Consider the following 23,023-nt stretch of genomic DNA (forward strand, 5'->3'; position numbering starts at 1 on the left):
TTAAAAGCTGTATTTATAAAAGGACTTATTGGGGCGCCTGGGTGGCGCAGTCGGTTAAGGGTCTGACTTCAGCCAGGTCACGATCTCGCGGTCCGTGAGTTCGAGCCCCGCGTCGGGCTCTGGGCTGATGGCTCAGAGCCTGGAGCCTGTTTCCGATTCTGTGTCTCCCTCTCTCTCTGCCCCTCCCCCGTTCATGTTCTGTCTCTCTCTGTCCCAAAAAAAATAAATAAACGTTGAAAAAAAAAATTTAAAAAAAAAAAAAATAAAAAAAAAAAAATAAAAGGACTTACACTGACTACAGTTTATGCTGTATCCTTTATCTTTATGAGATCTTAGATATAGTTACACATTGTTATGGTACAGTATTTTTTATGTTGGAGTAGTAAATATAGATCGATGTAGATATTTATTCAGATGTATTGTGTATTAGAATTAATTGTAGATGTTAAAGCTAAGGAATAGAATCTGATACAACCTTTGTGTACCTATGAAATGCATAAAAGTTCTTTACTTCCATTGTTTGATTATAATAATAGAATCACGTGATTTCTTCTTTAGGTGTAAAAGATCAGCTAACTAAAGAAAATGAGGAGCTTAAACAAAGGAATGGAGCCTTAGATCAGCAGAAAGATGAATTGGATGTTCGAATGACTGCTCTTAAGTCCCAGTATGAAGGTCGAATTAGTCGCTTGGAAAGAGAACTCCGGGAGCATCAAGAGAGACACCTTGAGCAGAGAGATGAACCTCAAGAACCTACTACTAAGGTAGTTAGCTAATTCTGTGTAAATGACAAATCATTTTGTCCTTGTACATTGTGCTTGAAGGTGTCTGATGATTTAGAGGCCTTTATCAGTAAATTTTGGCTAAACAAAGTATACAGAGAGAATTAATAAAAGTATAATATTTTGATGGCATTGTTTAGTGAACTCTTGTAGCGTAGACAAAATAATCCATAATTTTCTTTTTATAGGTCCCAGAACAGCAGAGGCAGATCACATTGAAAACAACTCCAGCTTCTGGTGAAAGAGGAATGTGAGTTTTAGTTCTGTCACAGTTTATCTGTTTTTATTTCTTTTAAAGTTCAGGCAAGAGTGAGTGGTCTTGGAGGAGAAAACAAATCTGTATTATAAAATTATGTACTAAAAAGCTGTTTATCTGTACAAAACTGCATCGTGTAGTTGCAACTCTTTTTTCCAGGACCCTTGTTTTCAGCATCCTTTCAGTCCTCTCAGGTAGACCTTTGTGACAAAAGAAACAAGATTATCTTTTATCTTTTAGACTTCTGCAAGGCTACTGATATTCTCTGTGATGTTCTGTGATAACAAATTTCAGAGGCTAGGCTAAGACCTGAGTTCAGTGACAAACAGAACATTATCAGGATGCACGATCGTAGAGCATTTACTGTAGTTTTTAATGCTTAAATTCAAAACTTTTTCACTAAGACTTTTGAAACATTTAGTGAACAAAAAATACAGAATTGCACTCTGTAACTTTTTTTTTTTTTCAAGGTTGCCAAAAGTACCCAAAGCAGTGTTAGGAAAAACTGAATACAGGGTCTGAGTTCATACACAATTGTACCTACTAAACACTCACTTGAGGAAACACATAGTGCTCTTCATTATTATTATTATTTTTTTTTTTTAATAACAGCTTTATTGAGATAAAATTAAACCCCACAATTCACCTACTTCAGTGTACAACTTGGTGTTTTTTGTTTGTTTTTATTCTTTTTAATTCCAGTGTAATTAATATACAGTATTGTATTAGTTTCAGGGATACAATATAGTGATTCAACAGTTCTCTACCTTAGTTATTTATCACTACATAAGTGTACTCTTCATCCCCTTCATCTGTTTCACCCTCCCACCCTGCCACCTCCCCTCTGGTTCTCTATATTTAAGAGTCTGTTTTTTGTTTGTCTCTATTTTCCTTTGTTCATTTATTTTATTTCTTAAATTCCACATATGAGTGAAATTATATGGTATTTATCTCTCTCTAGCTGACTTACTTCACTCTAAATCCATCCATGTTGTTACAAATGGCAAGATTTCAGTCTTCTTTATGGCTGAGTAATATTCCACTGTGTATATATACCATATTTCCTTTATTCATTCATCTGTTGATGGATACTTGGGGTGCTTTCATAGTTTGGCTAATGTAAATAATGCAGTAAACACAAGGGTGCACATATCTTTTCCAATTAGTGTTTTCATATTCAGTGGGTGTAAATACCCACTAGTGGAATTACTGGATCATATGGTAATTCTATTTTTAATTTTTTGAGGGCCCTCCATATTGTTTTCCAGAGTGGCTACACCAATTTACATTCTTTTTTTTTTTTTTTAACATTTTTTTATTTTTGAGAGACAGAGCATAGTCAGGGGAGGGGCAGAGAGAAAGGGAGACACAGAATCCAAAGCAGGCTCCAGGCTCCAGGCTCCAAACTGTCAGCACAGAGCCCGACACAGAACTCAAACTCACAAACTGCGAGTTCATGACCTGAGCCATTGTCGGACACTTAACTGACTGACCCACCCAGGCGCCCCAGTTCACAGTCCTATTGGCAGTGCATGAGTGCTCTCTTTTCTCCACATCCTTGCCAACTCTTGTTATTTTTTGTCTTTTTAATACTAGCACTCAGATTTGTATGAGGTGATATCTCATTTTGATTTTAATTTCTATTTCCCTGATGATTAGTCGTGTTAAGCACTTTTTCATGTGTCTGTTGCCATTTGTATGTTTTCTTTGGAGAAATGTCTGTTCTTGTCTTCTGCCCATTTTTTAATTGAATTATTTGTTTATGTGATTTGGAGATTAACTCATTATCAGATGTATCATTTACTAATATCGTCTCCATTCAGTACAGTGTCTTGGTTTTGTCGATTGTTTCCTTTGCTGTGTAGAGGGTTATTTTTTTCATTTCTATGTAGTCCTGATAGTTTAACTTTTTTGCTTTTGCTTTTCTTGCTTCAGGAGACATACCTAGAAAAATGCTGCTATGTCCAATGTCAGAGAAATTACTACCTGTGCTCTCTTCCAGGATTTTTATGGTTTCAAGTCTCATATTTAGGTCTTTATTCCATTTTGAGTTTATTTTTGTGTGTGGTATAAGAAATTCATTATTTTGCATATAGCTGTCCAGTTTTCTCAACCATTTGTTAAAGAGACTGTCTTTTTCTCTGTGTGTATTCATGCTTCCTTTGTTATGAATTAATTGATCATATAATCGTGAGTTTATTTCTGGGCTCTCTATTCTGTTCCATTGATCTTGTGTCTGTTCATGTTCTAGTACCATACTGTTTTGAGTACTGCAGTATATCCTTTTTTTTTTTTTTTAAGAGTTATATGAGAGAGAGCATGTGCATGTGAGCAGGGAGGGGCAAAGAGAGGGAGAGAGAATCCCAAGCAGGCTGCATCCTGTCAGCCCCATAGAACCTGACTCAGGCCTTGATCCCACATCCTTGGGATCATGACCTGAACCAAAGTCAAGAGTCGGATGCCTAACCAGCTAAGCCACCCCATTGTATCTTGAAATCTGGGATTGCGGTACCTCCAGTTTTGTTCTTTATCCAGATTACTTTATGTGGCACTTTTTGTTTTGATAGAATATATGTACTTTATAAGAAGTATTTATAGTAACTTTATATGAATCATTATTCTTGCATTTTCCCCTCTGTAAGTGCCAGCACATCAGACCCACCAACAGCCAATATCAAGCCAACTCCTGTTGTGTCTACTCCAAGTAAAGTGACAGCTGCAGCTATGGCTGGGAATAAGTCAACACCCAGGGCTAGTATCCGCCCAATGGTCACACCTGCAACTGTTACAAATCCTACTACAACCCCAACAGCTACAGTGATGCCCACTACACAAGTGGAATCACAGGAAGGTAAGTAAAATAATAAATCTGATCAGACTGACTACTCATTTAGATTTATTATGAGAAGATAGCAGTAAGTTCAAGGATAAATAAGGCTTCCACTAAAGCTAAAGACAAACATATAGTAAAAGTGGGCAGTTAATATTTTCAAGTGTGTGCCTCCCAGGATACTTGTTAATGCAGTGAATTTCCTTCCTCCTTCCTTCCCTTTCTTTTTGCTTTGTTTTTTTGGTTGTTGTTATTGTTTTTAAGCTGAAGGAGGAGGAAAATAACACACCTATAAGTACATAGCATGTTTTTCTAAGGCCAACATATTTACTTCTAATGGCTTAGGAAGATGATATGAAAGCCACCTTGGAAAGCATACTAAACCACTGGTTCAACGCAGACACCACTCTTTCACTGAAACTGTCTGACCATTTCAGTATTTTCTTCACTGTGTTCCCATGGCTAGTTTCTTACTCATTACTAATAATAAAACCGTGTAGTTTGTTTTTGAGCTTCTTAATTTATCTTATTTGGTTATGATTTAAATAAAATCATAGATGCAAAGAGTTTCAGAGACTTACTTAATTCAACCACCAAACTGCACACTACCATGTCAGTCACATAGGCAACACAAAAATGCAGAATACATTAATTACCTTTACTCACACTGTTTTTGCCTAGTGAGTGGTGAGAGATACATACACAAATAACTGTAAAATGTTACCTGTAACATAGTAGGGAGGGAAAAATCCAAGTTTGCTAAGAATAGGAAACTTCATATATTAAATATTATAATTATTTTTCAGCGATGCAGTCAGAAGGGCCTGTGGAACATGTTCCAGTGTTTGGAAGTGCAAGTGGTTCTGTTCGTTCTACTAGTCCTAATGTCCAGCCTTCGATCCCTCAACCCATTTTAACCGTTCAGCAACAAACGCAGGCTACAGCTTTTGTGCAACCCACCCAGCAGAGTCATCCTCAGATAGAGCCTGCAAATCAGGAGCTGTCCCCCAACATAGTAGAAGTTGTACAGAGTTCACCAGTTGAGCGGCCTTCTACTTCCACAGCAGTATTTGGCACTGGTAAGCTTAATTTCATTTATTTTGTTTTAATTTTTTTTTTTTTTTGATAAGGTTAATTTTATTTTTTTTTAATTTTTTTTTTTTCCAACGTTTATTTATTTTTGGGACAGAGAGAGACAGAGCATGAACGGGGGAGGGGCAGAGAGAGAGGGAGACAACAGAATCAGAAACAGGCTCCAGGCTCTGAGCCATCAGCCCAGAGCCTGACGCGGGGCTCGAACTCATGGACCGCAAGATCGTGACCTGGCTGAAGTCGGACGCTTAACCGACTGCGCCACCCAGGCGCCCCGATAAGGTTAATTTTAAAAGCAAGTTAAAGTAGACCTGTGCATTGTATTTTCTTGGATATGATACACATCTTGAGTATTCTTTGTACATACTTGTTTTCTAAATGGGGTTAGGAAGGATGAATGGATTCCTAACACTTCATTTCATGTTTACTACTAGATCACTCATTTTTGTCATTAAGATCTTTCTTCTCTTCCAGTTATTTTGACTGGTTTTAAAGGTGATACAACCCCATAACATTATATGTAACTTAATACAGGTCCTGAGAGGAAAAAAAAACATGTAGGAGACCATATAAGGATTTTCAAATCTAAACAAACAGTGTAAATTTTTTTATCCAAGGAGTCTTGGATTTTATAGCGATGGAAGGCCCTACGTAAACTTTGTGAATAGCAGTTATACATCAGTACACCGTGAATCAAATGCATTGCTGTAAAAGTTGATGGGGTTTATTAACCACATTTAAGATTGATAGTATAAGACCATTGATTGAGAGCAGGTGTGTGGAGGAGAGTAAGAGGGAGAGGGAGAGAGAATCTTAAACAGAGTTTGGAGTGCAACTCTGGGCTCATCTCACAACCATGAGATCATGACTTGAGCTGAAATCAAGAGTCAGACGCTTAGCCAACTGAGCCACACAGGCACCCCAGTTACTCTTTGCTTACACGTATATTAGCAGGAATAAATTACGTTGAACTGTTCAGTTAAGTGTTTACTATATCTTTCTTCAGTTAAACGACCAAAATGTTTCAAAAACTAACTTTGTTTCATTGAGTTTGTTATCCTCTAATTCAAGATTTTAATTATGTAATTTCAAAGTTTCGGCTACCCCAAGTTCTTCTTTGCCTAAACGGACACGTGAAGAGGAAGAAGATAGCACCATAGAAGCATCAGACCAAGTCTCTGATGATACCGTGGAAATGCCTCTTCCAAAGAAGTTGAAAAGTGTTACCCCTGTAGGAACTGAGGTAAGTCTTTCAGTCACATTATTAGGTGCATGGACCTGTTGGAGCCAAAATCCATTACTTGGAAAACTCTCGTTGAACTTACTGCAAAGCTTCAACTGACAGCTCAGGTATTGTTGCTTTGCCAACATTTGTTTATAATTCTTGGCATATGTTTTGACTGAATTATTTCCCATTTCAATTAAAAAAAGACAGTTATAAAAACTTAAGTTGTATTCCATTTCAATGGAATGAATGGTTATTTTTTCTAATCAAAGAATAAGGAGTTTATCGTCTCATGGACATTTTAAACTGTTACCTGCCATCTTGTTCTCAGATTAACCAAAACTGTGTTCCTTTATTTTCTTTTGTTGAAGCTAAAGTTGTAATGAATTAAGTTTTACCATGAAACGTTAAAACTACTAAATTAATTTCATTAGCATGTATTTAATTAGTGTTTATAAACTTGTTTATACTGAAGAGAACTGTGGTTGGTTATATCATATAAATGTAAGAGCATTTCTGTTTTATGTATGTAATGTAAGAGCAGTTTCATAAAATTATAGATTTAAGTTTTTATTTGGGGAAAACTAGCTGAGCAGGTGACTCTTCATCTAGTAAATTGATCTGGTTAACACACTTTGTATTATTATTCAGGAAGAAGTGATGGCAGAAGAAAGTACTGATGGAGAGGTAGAGACTCAAGTATACAACCAAGATTCTCAAGATTCCATTGGAGAAGTAAGTAAAACATTTAAAGTAGTAAATTGTTGCATTTCATGAATGAAATCAGCTTTGACAAATTGTAACATTACTTGGACTTTTTTTTTAACTTGATGCTTTTATATTTAATGAAATAACGTTAGAATTACCATTGCAATTTCTGTTTTGTTTTACTCCTGGTTAGTATACTGCCTTATAAACTTTGTTAAAGAGATGTTTTTATTATACTTAACACAGAATTTTTGCAGGCTAAGAGTTGTCATGAGTAAAGATTATACACTCTTAACTATTTGGAAAGATGAGTGCTGGTTGAGTCTTGGGTTAATCCATAGTGCCCATTTGGTGGTCCTTTATTGCTCTCCCCTCTATTGCTTCTCTTATGGGATTAAAACAACCGATGAAAGGAAATGCATTTGAATTTTTTTTCATTTTTTGAGCTGTAAATGAGGTTTCTCCAGAGGCAGCCTCACTAGTTCTTAGACTCTGAAGCTATAAACCATTATGTTCCATTCCTGACTACCACTAAAAAGTTGTGTGACTGTGGCAAGTCATTGATTGTAAGCCTTAAGGCCTTAAGCCTTCTCATCTGTTGGAATAATATAACATGATTTTTAGTATCATAAGTACTAAAAATACGTGGCAGATACTGTTTTAGGTACTATTACTTTTCTTTCATCCCTCTGCCACAAGAATTGAGAATTCGTAATATAGTAATATTAATAGTTTAACAACTGATAATTAATACAGTTCCTTACTGTGCATCCCAAGTGTTCTAAGAAATTAGCAGTTATTAGCCAATTTAATCCTCAACAGCCCTATTATATGATGCTCAGGTAAGTAACATACTCAACTTCTGATAGCACTGGAGCTGGGACTTAAACTTAGGCTGTCTAGTTTCTAGTTATACTCCTCAGCTTGAAATAGTATGTTCTGTCTGGATAAATTTTTAGGATCATTTATTCTAATATTATCTATATAAAATTAAGGGATTGTTTCAAGCAGATCATAAGCAACCATAGATTGCAAGTGAATTTTGATTTCTTAGATGTATTAATTTTTAAGTTAATTTTCCCTATTTTCCTTAATTAAAGCAGAAAACTAAACCTTAAAAATGAGTGCACAGTACTCTAAATGACCTCCATTTCACGTGTCTTTCAGAGTGTCATATCTGAAAAGCATAATAATAGTTTTGAAATAATACTTGAATTTCTAATTTCTTGCGAGACTTGGTCAAATTATACTAAAGTCTTCTGTACAAAGTTTTTTCTTGAGATTGGCAAAATTGCCTGTGACTCAGAAGTACCATTTGGCATTCCATTCCACTTTTAGCATTATCTACTGATGTGTAACAGTTCATTTTTTCTGGTTTTCTGACATTGAAGCAGATGTTCTTTGTAAGCATTGCTTTTCTTGAAATAAGCCTGTCACTTTGAAGCACATTTTTAATTATACCATAAATTACTCATTTTTTCCCATTACAGCAAATATAATCTTTGTGAAGGAATTCACAAGACATTGCTTTGGGCCTGTATAAAAAATAGATTTTGGGGCGCCTGGGCGCAGTCGGTTAGGCGTTCGGCTTCAGCCAGGTCACGATCTCGCGGTCCATGAGTTCGAGCCCCGCGTCGGGCTCTGGGCTGATGGCTCAGAGCCTGGAGCCTGTTTCCGATTCTGTGTCTCCCTCTCTCTCTGCCCCTCCCCCGTTCATGCTCTGTCTCTCTCTGTCCCAAAAATAAATAAAAACGTTGAAAAAAAAATTTTTTTTTAAAAAATAGATTTTGCTGAGTGCTTAACCAAAAAGTAGTCATTTAATTTTTTATAGTAAATAACAAAAATAAAGCTTAAATTACAGTTGATTTCAGAGGCTAACAAAATAGAATTGTGAGGGTGAATTAAGCAAAGAATTATATTCACGTCTAATGTCTTTAACATGGTTTGAGAACAGTATACTGAGTTATTAGGGATAGAAGCACCTTTGTAAAAAGACCATAATAATAGGGGTACCTGGGTGCCTCATTCAGTTAAGCATCCGACTTTGGCTCCCATCATGATCTTGTGGATCATGAGTTCACGCCCTGTGTCAGGCTCTGTCCTGACAGCTCAGAGCCTGGAGCCTGCTTCGGATTCTGTGCCTCCCTCTCTCTCTGCCCCTCCCCCACTCATTCTCTCCCTCTGTCTCTCTCTCTCTCAAAAATAAGTAAACATTGTCTTAAAAAGGCAGCTGTTTTAAAAAAAGACAATAATAATAGCTTATTTTGTTTAGTGTGTTTTCCAGGCTATTTCTGGTTTGGGGAATAAATTTTTTTTTTATAATAATAAGTTGCAAGCCTGTGAATATTCTTTTTTTCTGACTTTGGTCTGCAACTACACTGTCAACTAACCACATTGGCTGTTGAACACTTGAAATAGAGCTAGTCTGAATTGAGATAGACTGAGTATAAAAATCTACATTGGATAATAAAGGACTTAATTATAAATTTTAAAAGGTGGAATATCTACTTAAAAATTCTTAGTTTGATTACATATTGAAATAATATTTTGTATATATTAAGAATATAAACTGATTTCACTTGTTTTCATTTTTTAAATGACTACTAGAAAATTGAAAATTACATGTGTGAATCACATCGTGGATCACATTGTGTTTCTGTTGGACAACACTGATCTACACTATCATGCCGGTTTTCATACACGTATATCTGTATATATGCATTTTTTTGTATTGGAGTATTACTCAATGGATTTATAATGCTTCCTCTACAAGAAGACGGTAAAGAAACCTGATTTATTTTCTCTAGCGTGTGTTTCAAATTAATTCTTCTTTTAATAAAAATCACATTTTATTTTATTTTTATTTATTTATTTTTTTAATGTTTATTTATTTTTGAGACAGAGAGAGACAGAGCATGAACGGGGGAGGGTCAGAGAGAGAGGGAGACACAGAATCTGAAGCAGGCTCCAGGCTCTGAGCTGTCAGCCCAGAGCCCGACGCGGGGCTTGAACTCACGGACCATGAGATCATGACTTGAGCCGAAGTCGGACACTTAACTGACTGAGCCACCCAGGCGCCCCTAAAAATCACGTTTTAAAAACAAAATGCTACTAGTCCACAAGTGTTTTTTTGTCTTAGATATACAGTATCTCACTGATAGTTTTAAGTATATTTTACTTTAAAAAAAATTGTTTTTCTTTGTATTTTTTTTTTCACTCTTATAAGGGAGTTACCCAGGGAGATTATACTCCGATGGAAGACAGTGAAGAAACCTCTCAGTCTCTACAAATAGACCTTGGACCCCTTCAGTCAGATCAGCAAACAACAACTTCATCCCAAGATGGTCAAGGCAAAGGAGATGATGTCATTGTAATTGACAGTGACGATGAGGAAGAGGATGATGATGAAAATGATGGAGAGCATGAGGTAAATCATCCATTATTTTTAAACTGCTGGGTGAAATGCTCCAATCCTTAAAACTGCTAATTCATCAACCAGTAACATCTGCTTCCCTGTCAGTTTAAATAGGTTATTTTGCTTTTTTTATCCCAATAGTTCTGAAATTAATATTTTATAATGGAATTGAGCATAGAACAAGTGATAAAAAGTCCATCTTTTTTTTTAATTGCTAAGCCCTTTTAGGATTTGCTAAATTTGTTAAATTAATTGAACTTAGTTTTAAATATTACGGACAACTAACTGGATTCAGTTTTAAGCTCTATCATTTCTGGAGATAAAAAAAGGGTTTTTTTTTTCTTGTTTAGTCACATAATTTTTTTCAAAAATAATGGAAGGTTTTTTTGTGTCTTTTGTGTGTGTGTTTTTGTTTTTTTGCTAATTGAAGCATAATTTAAGTGAAACTTTATTTTTTATTTTTGGAATTAATCCTTATTGATAACCATTCATTTGAGATTCTTTCATTAATCAAACAGTGGTTTTTAAAGGCTCATAGTTTAGTATAATTCCATCATGTTTTTTCTTCAGTGCCACTTTTTTAATTGAGAATCAAGTTGACCACCTAACACTTTTTGGACACCTCGGAGCTTTGATCTTTGAACTTGTCTCATGTCAACAGTTAGAATACAGAACTGATTATTACAGTACTCATTCCAGTAAACCTCACAGTTTTGCTATTTGCTGCCACTGACATAATTCCATATAACTCTCAGGACAACTCCTGTATCCTGATCAACGGTGTGTCACTGAAATTTTTTTTTTTTTTAATGTGTATTTATTTTTGAGAGAGACAGAGACAGAATACAAGGGGGTTAGGGGAAGAGAGAGAGGGAGACACAGAATCGGAAGCAGGCACCAGGCTCTGAGCTGTCAGCATAGAGCCCGACGCGGGGCTCAAATTCATGAGCTGTGAGATCGTGACCTGAGCCGAAGTCGGTCGCTCAACCGACTCAGCCACCCAGGCGCCCCTATTGAAATTTTTAAACACGCTGTTAGGATGTGCAGAATATGTGTGCTACATCAAAGATCTTTGTTTTTCCTTGGGAATTTTTCTGCTAGGATTATGAAGAAGATGAGGAAGATGAGGATGATGATGAGGATGACACAGGGATGGGAGATGAGGGTGAAGATAGTAACGAAGGCACTGGTAGTGCAGATGGCAATGATGGATATGAAGCTGATGATGCTGAGGTAAGTGGCTAGAATTAAGAACTTGCTAGAAAAACTGTTTTCCAAGGGTATACAGAGGCCTGTGTTGTCAGAACACTAACACTTCTTAGACCTTTGGATTTGTTTGTTTGTTGTTATTGTGGTTTAGGTTGGTTATGATGTTTTTAAGGTAACTAATATATTTGCACTTATTCCTCATATTTTGTTTTTAGGGTGGTGATGGAACTGATCCAGGTACAGAAACAGAAGAAAGTATGGGTGGAGGTGAAAGTAATCAGAGAGCTGCTGATTCTCAGAACAGTGGTGAGACTTTTTTTAAGGAGACCTTTTTTAATTGAATATTTCTGGTAATATCTTCTAAACTAGGATAGCATTTGATTATCATGTAAGGAATGAAACTTGGTTAGTAAATTAGCAAGCAAGAGATTAGCTTATTCTAGGTTTGTTATTCTCTCATGTAAAGTCTACTATATTTATCACTAAAGTCATTATACTGTCTTTGCTGCCACATCAGACTTTTGTAAGATTCAAACATTCCGAAGTCTGTAAAGTATTGTAAATGTAATGTGTTGCTGCTGTTTTTATTAAGTGGAAAAGTTCAGTCAGGGGCCTCTAACAGTGGTAATAGCAGTTCACAGCCAGAAGAGGTCATCTAAATCAAGTTGTACATTTAGGATTTGTGGGTGTTGGAGCTTTGCAATGTTTACTGGTTTCCCATTGAATAAAAGATACTGTGGTCATCGTAACATGCTTTTTGTTAAATGTTTGAGAGGGTGAGTCCAGACCTCACTGAAATGTTGTAGGTATTAAAGGATTCTGGAAATCATAGAAAAATTTATTTTAGAACATTTTTAAATGTGTTTTAAAGAATTGGTGATCATCTGGTCTAATATCCTGGTTTTATAAATAATACTGAGCCAAAATCATAAAGGGTAATGTAATAAAGCCTTATATATGTGGACTATTGGGAAAACTGTGTCTGAATTTCTGTATAAACCTGCACATTTAAAAATGCAAGGTATGGGGCTTGTGGGTGGCTTGGTGGGTTAAATGTCCAACTCTTGACTTTGGCCCAGGTCATGATCTTGTAGTTTGTGAGTTCAAGCCCCACGTCGGCTCTGTGCCGATAGTGCAGAGCCTGCTTGGGATTCGCTCTTTCCCTCTCTTTCTGCCCTTCCCTACTTCTCTCTCCCTTACTTTCTCTCTCTCTTTCAAAATGAATAAATGAACTTGAAAAATAAATGCATGGTATGTGCTCATGTGAATTAAGATAAAGCAAGGGCATAGGCAACCTTTCAGCTTTTAAATTTTTTAGGAAAAAAAATAAACTAATGAATATTAAACCATATACTAAAACATATTACTTTTTAAGGGACATAAGGAGAGAGATTAATGATAATTTGGGGTCATAATTTACATTTTATAAAACATTTTGTAGATTTAAGAAACATGTGTCACATAGTTGGGATACAGGAAGAAATATGTTTTGCCCTTTTAAGTATTATCACTGAAAGTTAAGTCTTTTCAGGGCCAATGTTGGTAGCCATTTTTTTTCCAGATACAAAGCATATAATAGATGTTCATTGAATACTTACTGGAGACTTTCTTTTTTACAGTCAAACAAAAATAGGCCTAGTGATCTGGATAAAATTAAGTTAGTGGATGTATTTGGTATGTTGCCAAAAAGTTACAAAAAGAATGCTTTTCCTGAGCAACTGTACTTAACATTAAATTGAACAATGCCAGGGTTAAGGATGCCAAACCCCCTGTATAGTCAAATATTCAAGTATAACTTCTGACCCCCCCAAAATTTGACTACTAATGGCTAACTGTTGACCTAGAAACCTTAATGATATCGTAAAACAATTAACATGTTTTTGTATATTGTATCACATACTGTATTCTTTTAATAAAGTAAGCTAGAGAAAAGAAAACATTATTAAGGCAATCATGAGGAGAACATATAATTATTGTACTGCACTGTAAAAAATCTGCATATATGGACCTGTGCAGTTCAAACCCATGTTGTTCAAGAGTCAACTATATTCTTAGAATGAGCTTATCAGTTTAGGTACCAATTAAGAATCTGAGGGGGCACCTGGCTGGCTCAGGACATGCAGTCGGTAGAACATGCAGCTCTTGATCTCGGGGTTGTCAGTTTGAGCCCCACATTGGGCATAGAGATTACTTAAAAAAGAAGAGGGGGAAAAAAAGATCACATAGCTATTAAATGTTATAGCTAGAATCTGATTCCAGACCTCAGACTTTTAAAACTGCTAAATTCTGTGATAGCCTATTTACTTTCCCAGTGGGAAACAGCTTCTGTTGTTTTTACCACGTATGTAGAAGACCTAGACATCTGAAGATCAAGACATTGAAATTACAAGTTTAAGAATCCGAAAATACAGAAGTATTTTTTAGCTGGTTCCATTAACCAACCAGAGAAATAGACTCAGAGAGGTTAAGGGACTTGCCTAAGGCTGCACAGCTGATAATTGCACTCCCATTGTCCACACCTCACTGCTTTCCTTCTGAAAGTATTAGTGAGGTGAACATTCCTAGTGGCAAAATTTATACTTCTAGGGGATTGTCCAAGTTATTCTGTGATAAATTTAATAGTTCAAAATAAGCTTCTCTTTTCCTCTAGGTGAAGGCAGTGCAGGTACTACGGAGCCATCTTTTTCCCAGGACATTTCTAGAGAACAACAGCCATCATCAGCATCTGAAAGACAGACTCCTCGAGCACCTCAGTCTCCAAGACGCCCTCCACACCCTCTGCCCCCACGCCTGACCATTCATGCTCCACCTCAAGAATTGGGACCACCAGTTCAGGTATTAAAAGTACTGGTCAATCTGAAAAATAAACTAAAAAATCTTGGCTTTATCTCTCCTCCTTTCTGTTAGATACAATTTTTTCCAGAAGTTAAATGAACTTTTTAACGTTTTAGCATATTTTTATGAAGTTTTTTGAACTGAAACTAATCTCTTCTTTTCCTTAAAATATGTCAGTAATTTACTTCATAAGTGAAGCAAGTTTTAGAAAGGCAAGGCTTACTAAAAGTTGTGTATAAATTGAAATGGTTACAGTCATAACAAATAAAGGTCTGGTCACTTTTTCTAAAGGTTAAAAAAAGGAAAAGGGTTTCTGGGATTTTAAATAAAGTAAATTTTATTTTAGCAGCAGACCACCATGTATTTTGAAGGTTTCTTTTTCTATGGTGCGCATGTTTTTTCTTCAAAAGGAAATTACTATTCTGCTTAACAGAACATTTTTTTCTCTCCTTTTGTTTCATTCATACATATTAATTTCCATTTTCCTAATTAATGATAGTGTTCATGATCCTTAGCATGTAGCACTCTTTGTAATAGGGTTGAACATCTCTTAATCAGAAACTCTTACAGAAATAGCAGGAAAACTACAAAGGCTCTTACTAATCTAACTTGACTCTTACGCTACATTATGGTGTACTGAAAACTGTCAGGTGTAGTTCTTCTAAAATACCACAGATGAAGATAACCTCATTAGGTAAAAATATAGCCTTAATGGATTGTGTATGGATCCTGCAATATATACCAAATCTACCAATTCAGAATTGCCTAAATTGGGCAACAGTTTATGTGAAGACCATATTGCTGTTTGAGCTACAAAGAATAATTAAGCTTTAAGATCCAAAGGCACATTCCCTAATGTCTTAAATTAAGGAAATAGTAAATTAGCTACATACAAATAAAATAGGATCAGAGATTGGTTTTAAATATTGGTTAATATTTTGTCTTTTGGTTAATAAAGTATTTGTTGGTCAGTATTACAGTCTGTACATTTAAAAATTTATCGCTATTTAAAACTCATTTCTTTAGTGCAAATATAAGCAATTTTTCCTGAAAAGATACCCTGGTGGTTACATTATATGCTAACATTTCAGTGCTGTTATGATCAGTGTAGTAAGCTGTATCTATTGGTATTTGGTTCTTGTTTCATTGCCTGGTTCCTTAAAACAAATGTAATTCCCTTCTTGACACAGAGAATTCAGATGACTCGGAGGCAGTCTGTAGGACGTGGGCTTCAGTTGACTCCGGGAATAGGTGGCATGGTAACTATCTACCCATTATGTGAAAGTGACTCATTTGTTCAGCACATACTTACGTAGTCCATACATGTGTTTCTGTCATGCTGTTGATTCCCATTTTCTGCCTTCATTTCAGCAGCAGCACTTTTTTGATGATGAGGACAGAACAGTTCCCAGTACTCCAACTCTTGTGGTACCACATCGCACTGATGGATTTGCTGAAGCAATTCAGTAAGTTAATGAACGAGAAACATATTTTGTAACTAATCATATTCTTCCTTTTTCCCTGTCAGTTTGTTTATATTTGAGTGATTCATTACTTATTGAGTCTTCTAATTGTGTCCTGAGCACTGGGGTAGGAGGGCTGAGGATGTAGTGTTGGGGAAAATGATATGAAGGTGAATGAAATATAGTGGCTTCCATTAGGAATTTGAAATTTAAAGGCATTATAACAGTGGTTAAGAACACAGCCTCTGGAGTCAGAATGCCTGGGTTTGAAACTTAGCTGTACTGCTTGCCAGCTGTGTCAGGTTATTTAGGTTCTCTATTCTATTCTCTATTCTCATTTTACTAATGGGCATAATACGGTAGTTAGTACCATAGAATTGTGGGAATTAAATGAACTGATCTATACTAACATGGTTAGAATATTACCTGGTATGTAGTAAATGCCTTGCAGATGTTGATGAAGGTGTTGGTAATGGCAGTGATCGTGAAGGATGGCATTATTTCAAAAGCCAAGCATATGAGGAAACTAATTGTCGCCTACTCAGTCTAGGAGAATAAAAGGATAAGCAATAAGCTTTTTAATACAAAGAAGTTAGGGGAAATTAATATGAGACTTAATGGGGACAACATTGAATTGAGTCTTGGAAAAGAATTACCTACCACTTTTGAGCATTTCCATGAATCTGTTTATTTAATCTTTATAGCTATGAGCCTAGACACCATTATTGTTGCTGTTTTACATTATAAGGAAGCACAGAGATATTAACAGACAGCAAGAAAATGACAGTTTATTATTTCGAACCAGTCATTCTGGCTCTAGAACCTGTGTTAACTTGAGCCAAACCACTTCTCTTAAAGGATAAAAAAGTTTTCCATGTGAAAGTACTCGTTTAATTGTAACTAAAGTATTAGGTGCATAATAGGATGTACTTGAATACCAGAATGAAAAAGTTCCAGAGACTTGGGAAAATATATGCCCATATAATATATGCCCATCAAAACCTATTTTAAACTTGCTCAATTAACCATAACTCATCTTGGTTAACACACTTTTCCAAGCCAACTGATCAGTGTCTGCCCTTCCCTTCTGGAAGTCAGCCTATCAGAAAGAGACTCCAGTAAGCTGGTTCTGAGTGACAGCCAGTTAGCAGATTCTTGCATAGGTCAGAATGCAAGGTTCTAATAATTTTATGAAGATAAGTTTAACAATCCACCTGAAAGAGAACATCTTTAACTAAAGCAATAGTGTTGACATGAAAAAGAAAATAGATTTAAGAGTAACACAGAGGAATAATCCATAAACATTAGTGGCTGGCTAGTGAAAGAAGGTGGAAGGGTAGGGTGAGGCGTGGGCACAAGGGGAAGACAAGTTTCTAGCCATCTAACAGGGTCTAGACTTTTTCTAGACCTTGGGAGCCGTGTGATGAGCTCTTTCGGAGAGGAAGTGGGCTAGAGGTGGCTTATCTATGACTCAACAGTGAAAAACCAAGACAAGACTTTGTCTCATGACTCTTTTTTTTGGTACTTCTCATTTTAGATTTGTGTTGTTTTCAGTGTATCTACATGGAGATAGAGATCCAGTAGATTCAGGAAATGTGAGGCATAGTTCAGGAGAGCTGAAAGTTACTGATAAATATATATAAATCACATGTAATCTTACTACTAAATTCATTGACAACTGATATTTTGAAAATATTTTTATAAGGATTTCTGTAATCAACTTTATTTCTAATCTGTTTTCTTCCTACTTTGTGCTTATTCTTCCTTCTATATTGTTTCCTATCATTGTGATTTAAACAAAGTAACTTTAAATTTTATCTTAAATTCATTTTTGTCTATTTAGCTCCCCACAGGTTGCTGGTGTTCCTAGATTCCGGTTTGGGCCACCTGAAGATATGCCACAGACAAGTTCAAGTCACTCTGATCTTGGCCAGCTTGCTTCTCAAGGAGGTAAATAGATAAATAAATGCTTAGATCTCCTGGATTTGCACGTATTCAAGTAATAAGCTATTCTGATGTGATTTTTTTTTAAGTGAGCAAATATAAACTTTTTAAAAAAATTGATATCTAAGTAATTCCTCTGCAGATTTTTGGGAAAAGCTGTATTTACTACTTGTTAAATGTTGCCTTACATATAAATCTTACCTTTCCAACAAAGTTCTCAGATCTTTGAGCATAAGGACTAGATTTTACATTTTTATTTCTTCTGGCTCCTATATGTCATACATGTACAAACTATTTAGGAATATTTGTTGAACATAGGTACAATGAGCCATTTTAAAGTTGTTGAAAGGAATGCAGCATGTTTTATGTTTAGTTTGGTACTTTACATTTCTAGTTAAAGGTATAAAATTAACTAGATATTGTCTACTGACATTGAAAGTAAGAAATATAAAATGTGTAAAATATGTGGCATAAAATGATCCCTAAGTTAAGTAATACTAGTTGGCTGTTAAACATGAATTATGCTTTTTGTGGAATTAATTACCTTTTAATCCTCAGTCGGCATCCATATAACCAACTATATTTGTGGAAAGCTGTATGGCATTTTGTAAGTGAATAAGGAAAGCATACTACTTTTATAAGCCCAAAATAAAGGATCATGTAAGCCATATACTGTATCTTTTATATAAATTCAAATCTTACATGATTTTTTATTTTATAGGACAATTCCTAGGCTTGGAAGTCAGGTCTAGGCTTAAATTGGAATGCTACCACCTACTAGTTTTGCAACTTGGGGAAAGTTGATTAGCCTCCTTGAAATTCAGTTTCTTTAACAAAAATGGGAGGAGTCATATCTTGTAGTTTTGGTGAGTAGATTCTAACGTAGGACCTGATTTAGTTGGGTATTCCATAAAGTTAGCTTATATGAAATCACAGGACTAGCATCTTAGGTACTTTTTTAAGGGCTTCTGAGTGTCTGTGAACTTAAAGGATGTGTTTCAGTTACATTTACATTTTGAGAGACTGATTTTTGCCTGATGTGCGAAATAAGTGGGCTACAGCAAACTTGTGTGTCTCCACGGATTCATTTTTTTTCTTTCAGATACCTAGCATATTGACAGTTTTATGTTCTTTCAATCATTCATTAATATTTAGAATTGTCTTTAGGTTTAGGAATGTATGAAACACCCCTCTTCCTAGCTCACGAAGAAGAGTCAGGTGGCCGAAGTGTTCCCACCACACCTCTACAAGTGGCAGCCCCTGGTAAGTATCACAGGCAGACTGGTAGATTACGTACATTCTTGGTAAAATGGGAACCTGTGAGACATCTTCTGGCTAAAGATTTGGTAAGCCACCAAGTTAAAGTTGTCGTTTCTTTTCATTTTAAAGTGACCGTATTTACTGAGAGTACCACCTCTGATGCTTCAGAGCACGCCTCTCAGTCGGTTCCAATGGTGACGACGTCCACTGGCACTTTATCCACAACAAATGAAACAGCAACAGGTGATGATGGAGATGAAGTATTTGTGGAGGCAGAATCTGAAGGGTAAAGGTTTACTTTATAATTTTACCTTGCTTTAGACCTTTACACTTGTTTTCCTTTAGCCAGGAGACAGTGGGTTTGGCTATATTTTCAGTAGCATCCCATTACAAAAATAAACCAAGCTATACATTTTGGAAGACTGATTTTTTCATACAGTAATATATTTTAGGACTTGGATGTTACTGCAGCAGACAAGTAATTTTTAAAATGTTTATCTCCCTGAAAATTACGTGATGTATTCTAGAACAGTCTTTTCTTTAAAGTCACTGGTACCCTTGCATTAATATAGCTGCTTGAACTTTTCTCTAAGTAAGAAGTCTTTCTGTGAAAATTTGGAAATGGCTCACTTTCCATTTTGTAGTGGGCTCTTGAGTGAACCTCATTTATTTATTCTTTAGAACTTGATGTCTGAAATACTGACTTCTTAAAAATTAGAAACTTCTAGTAGTTTTTAAGACCTGACAACATTTTTTTAATACATCAGTTATAAACAAAGTTTAACAAAAGTATTTCATGACACATCATCTGTATTTTTTAAGTCAAGGGAGTAGAGTAATTTATTTAAAAAAAATTTTTAACGTTTATTTGAGGGAGAGAGTGTGAGTGGGAGATGGGCAGAGAGAGAAGAGATGGAGACATACAATCCAAAGCAGGCTCTAGGCTCTGAGCTGTCAAAACTCAATGCGGGGCTGAACTCAAGAACCATGAGATCATGAGCTGAGCTGAAATTGGACACTTAATCAACTGAACCACCCAGGCACCCCAGAGGGAGTAGAGTAATTTAATGCAAAGAAGCACTAGACCATGGTCTTGGAAAAGTTTTAACTTTCAAGGCAGAACCTAGTTCTTTATAAAATAAAAAAGTTGAACTACTTCATAGAAGCATAGCTAGAACTAGCACCCAGATTTCCTAGGTAGAGCTCAAAGATTTTGTTTTATTTAGCAGTATTTTCTTAGCATAATTATAGGCCACTTCTAGCATATGAGAGAAAAAGCAGGCTTATTATTATGCTGTAACACAGTGCTGCTAATTTTGAGGTTATACACCCTGCTGGGAATACTAGCTGTCATTAATTTCATACCATGTATACAAGTTGCTTTATATATGTTGTTTCTGACCCACACAAAATCTCTACAAAGTATTATCTCCAATTTACAATGAGGAAGCCCAGACTCAGAGCATGTTAAAATGACTTGCTTAGGCCACTGGTAACTGGCTTAGACTGGATTTGACTCTTGACTTCAGCCCCATGCACTTTACACTTCATTAGCACTTCTCAACTTCAACACATAGTTATGAAAGACATCTTTCAGATACATTATTACTAATGACTGTACTAAAATTTGCAGATGATAATACTGGAGCAGATTCAAAGTGCTTTTGTATTGTTACCTCCCTTCCTTGCGTTTTGATGTGCTTTTTTGAGTGGTAGAGAGAGTGGTGAAGTTATAGTCATTGAGCCAGGAAATCACATACCCACAGCATGTCTCATCTGGGCTAGAGCCCCTGGTGAATTAGTTGTTTATAGTTGTGACTTGTAAATTATTTTAGTGCTCTGCTTTCCTAGAAAGTTGTTTTGAGATTTCAAGATCTCGGTAATATCTCTTATGAATGTCAAGAATGTGCACATCCTTTGTCAAAGAAAAAAACGACAAAGAAAGGAAGCAGAAACTAAAATTGGAACATGTCCTGGTGAGAGAGGAATAAGGAAAAAGCAACTTGAGCTCTCTTTTCCCCTGCCCCCTTAAAAAAAAAAATAAACCATTATCAATGTCAGAGTCTACAATCTTGAGTTAGGGGGAACTTGGGGTTATTTAAGTGATAAACTATATCAAAAAGAGGTTGGGAACAATTTTGGCTACCTCAAAGATCAGCTTGTATTTTCTACCAATCAATTTTTATTTTCCTTTCTTAGTATTAGTTCAGAAGCAGGCCTAGAAATTGATAGCCAGCAGGAAGAAGAACCTGTTCAGGCATCTGATGAGTCAGATCTTCCTTCCACCAGTCAGGATCCTCCTTCCAGTTCTTCTGTAGGTAAGTTCCTGCTCTTGAATACAGCACAACTCGATACATCAAACTTGTTTGCAAAAGACAATTTTATCGGTAACAAATTGATAATTCTCTTTTTTCCCTGAGCTTAAAATGCCTTATTTAAAATGGAAATTGTATTTCATTAAAGGAGACATCAGGTATATTAAAGACGTGGTTGTCCTGGAGGTGCAGCAGGGCTGTGAGGGATTGGTTACTGGGAAGGAAGCTAGGGAGCAATACTTCACATCTCCTGCCTCTTGAAAACAAAGCAGCTTCATGTTATTTGTTCTACATTTGGGGGTTCTGACATGAGATTGGATTTGAAGAGTTGAAGGGTAGGAGGTCTGTTGCTCAAAAATATTTGAAATTTACTGATGTAAATAATTTCAAAGTTTGGCTTTCTTTTCAAGTACATGACATTAACTTTGAAAAAGGCTATTTTATGTATCTTTCCTACAATAGAAACTATTTATCTGGTATTCTTAAAAAAGTAATTAACATTTATTGAGCACTTATGTGTATCAGACCATGTTTAAGCCCTTTACATGTATTTATTTAATTCTCACATGAAACCAACATGGTAATCACTCATACGGAAACTGAGGCACAGAAATGTTGAATAACTTTGCCATAGTACATAGCTAATAAATAATGGGCAAGCCAGGATGCAAACTCAAGAAGTTTGGCTTCAGGGACTCCACTTTTAAAATAATACGCTGTACTAACTTATCTGTCTTACAGTTTTTAGGTACGGAATTACTTTTATTATTGAAGAAATATAGTACCCATCATCCACTCTGATTATTTTTATTTTGAATTGTTTATAGTAGTAATTCTCAAATTCTGCCATGGAACCTTCATGTTCTGTGGAAGATCTGCTCAGTTATTACTTTTTTCGGTTATGGGACTTTACTATCTCAAGATCTTTTCTGCCTATCAGCTGCTTTTCTCTGACACATCAACCGATGAGCCAACATCCCAAGGCTCAGATCCCTTTTAACAGCTAGTAACTTTAAATGCCTGCACATTTATTTTATTATGAAGTATGGATGGTCATAATTAATCTTGTAGTCAAATTAGAAATGTATATAAACTATATAACTCAATGCATTACAGTCCACAGGGCTCAAGTATCATAATTATCAGAATTATTAATAATAGAATTACTGAAGTGCTCTTTCTCCAATTATATTCTAATGTCCCATGAGAATTCTTTTCAACTGTAGAATGGGCACTAGTTGTATCTTACCAGGGCTTGCATAAGAAGATAGGGTTTTTGTTCCCTTATGTAGTATGCTATGAAATTAGGATGTCTACATTTTTTGGTAATATAAAACACTAAGCCACCTCATCTGAGCAATTGTTCATTTGGTCAGTAAATATTTCAGTGCCCACCATGTGCCAGGCAAAAGAAAGCATTACTAGGAAAATGACATTTCAGTAAAGACCTGGAAAGGGTAAGGTAGCAAAGCTGTGCAGTTTTGAGGAAAAAGAGTGTTCCAGGTGAGAGATCTAGCAGATGCAGAGTCCCTAAGACAGCATTGTGGTATATTCAAGGTCAGCCAGGAGGCCAATGTGGTTAGAGCACAGGAAGACCAGAGAGGCACCGGGGGAGAGGCCCAATAGATCATCATAATTGCTTTGGCTTTCATGGATTTAGGAAGCTTTTATTTTTTTTAAGTTCATTTA

The 23,023-nt window shown here is 35.9% G+C and overlaps 1 protein-coding gene across 3 annotated transcripts in view; it reads left to right on the forward strand.

The window, feature by feature from the left end:
• Positions 1-23,023, forward strand: part of TPR (translocated promoter region, nuclear basket protein) — a 66,680-nt gene that overhangs the window by 41,941 nt on the left and 1,716 nt on the right. For 2 of the 3 annotated variants that reach the window (XM_047839669.1, XM_047839671.1), the window contains 16 exons: positions 559-764; positions 971-1,032; positions 3,681-3,889; positions 4,675-4,947; positions 6,055-6,203; positions 6,837-6,920; positions 10,120-10,320; positions 11,410-11,541; positions 11,733-11,823; positions 14,168-14,352; positions 15,543-15,611; positions 15,724-15,818; positions 17,659-17,765; positions 18,927-19,022; positions 19,149-19,305; positions 21,219-21,337. In XM_047839669.1, the coding sequence (XP_047695625.1) occupies positions 559-764; positions 971-1,032; positions 3,681-3,889; positions 4,675-4,947; positions 6,055-6,203; positions 6,837-6,920; positions 10,120-10,320; positions 11,410-11,541; positions 11,733-11,823; positions 14,168-14,352; positions 15,543-15,611; positions 15,724-15,818; positions 17,659-17,765; positions 18,927-19,022; positions 19,149-19,305; positions 21,219-21,337 (2,235 nt within the window). The remainder of the gene's footprint in view (positions 1-558; positions 765-970; positions 1,033-3,680; positions 3,890-4,674; positions 4,948-6,054; positions 6,204-6,836; positions 6,921-10,119; positions 10,321-11,409; positions 11,542-11,732; positions 11,824-14,167; positions 14,353-15,542; positions 15,612-15,723; positions 15,819-17,658; positions 17,766-18,926; positions 19,023-19,148; positions 19,306-21,218; positions 21,338-23,023) is intronic. The other variant, XM_047839670.1, reaches the window with a different exon arrangement.

This window comes from Prionailurus viverrinus, chromosome F1, assembly GCF_022837055.1.
Source record: "Prionailurus viverrinus isolate Anna chromosome F1, UM_Priviv_1.0, whole genome shotgun sequence".
Classification (NCBI taxonomy): domain Eukaryota; kingdom Metazoa; phylum Chordata; class Mammalia; order Carnivora; family Felidae; genus Prionailurus; species Prionailurus viverrinus.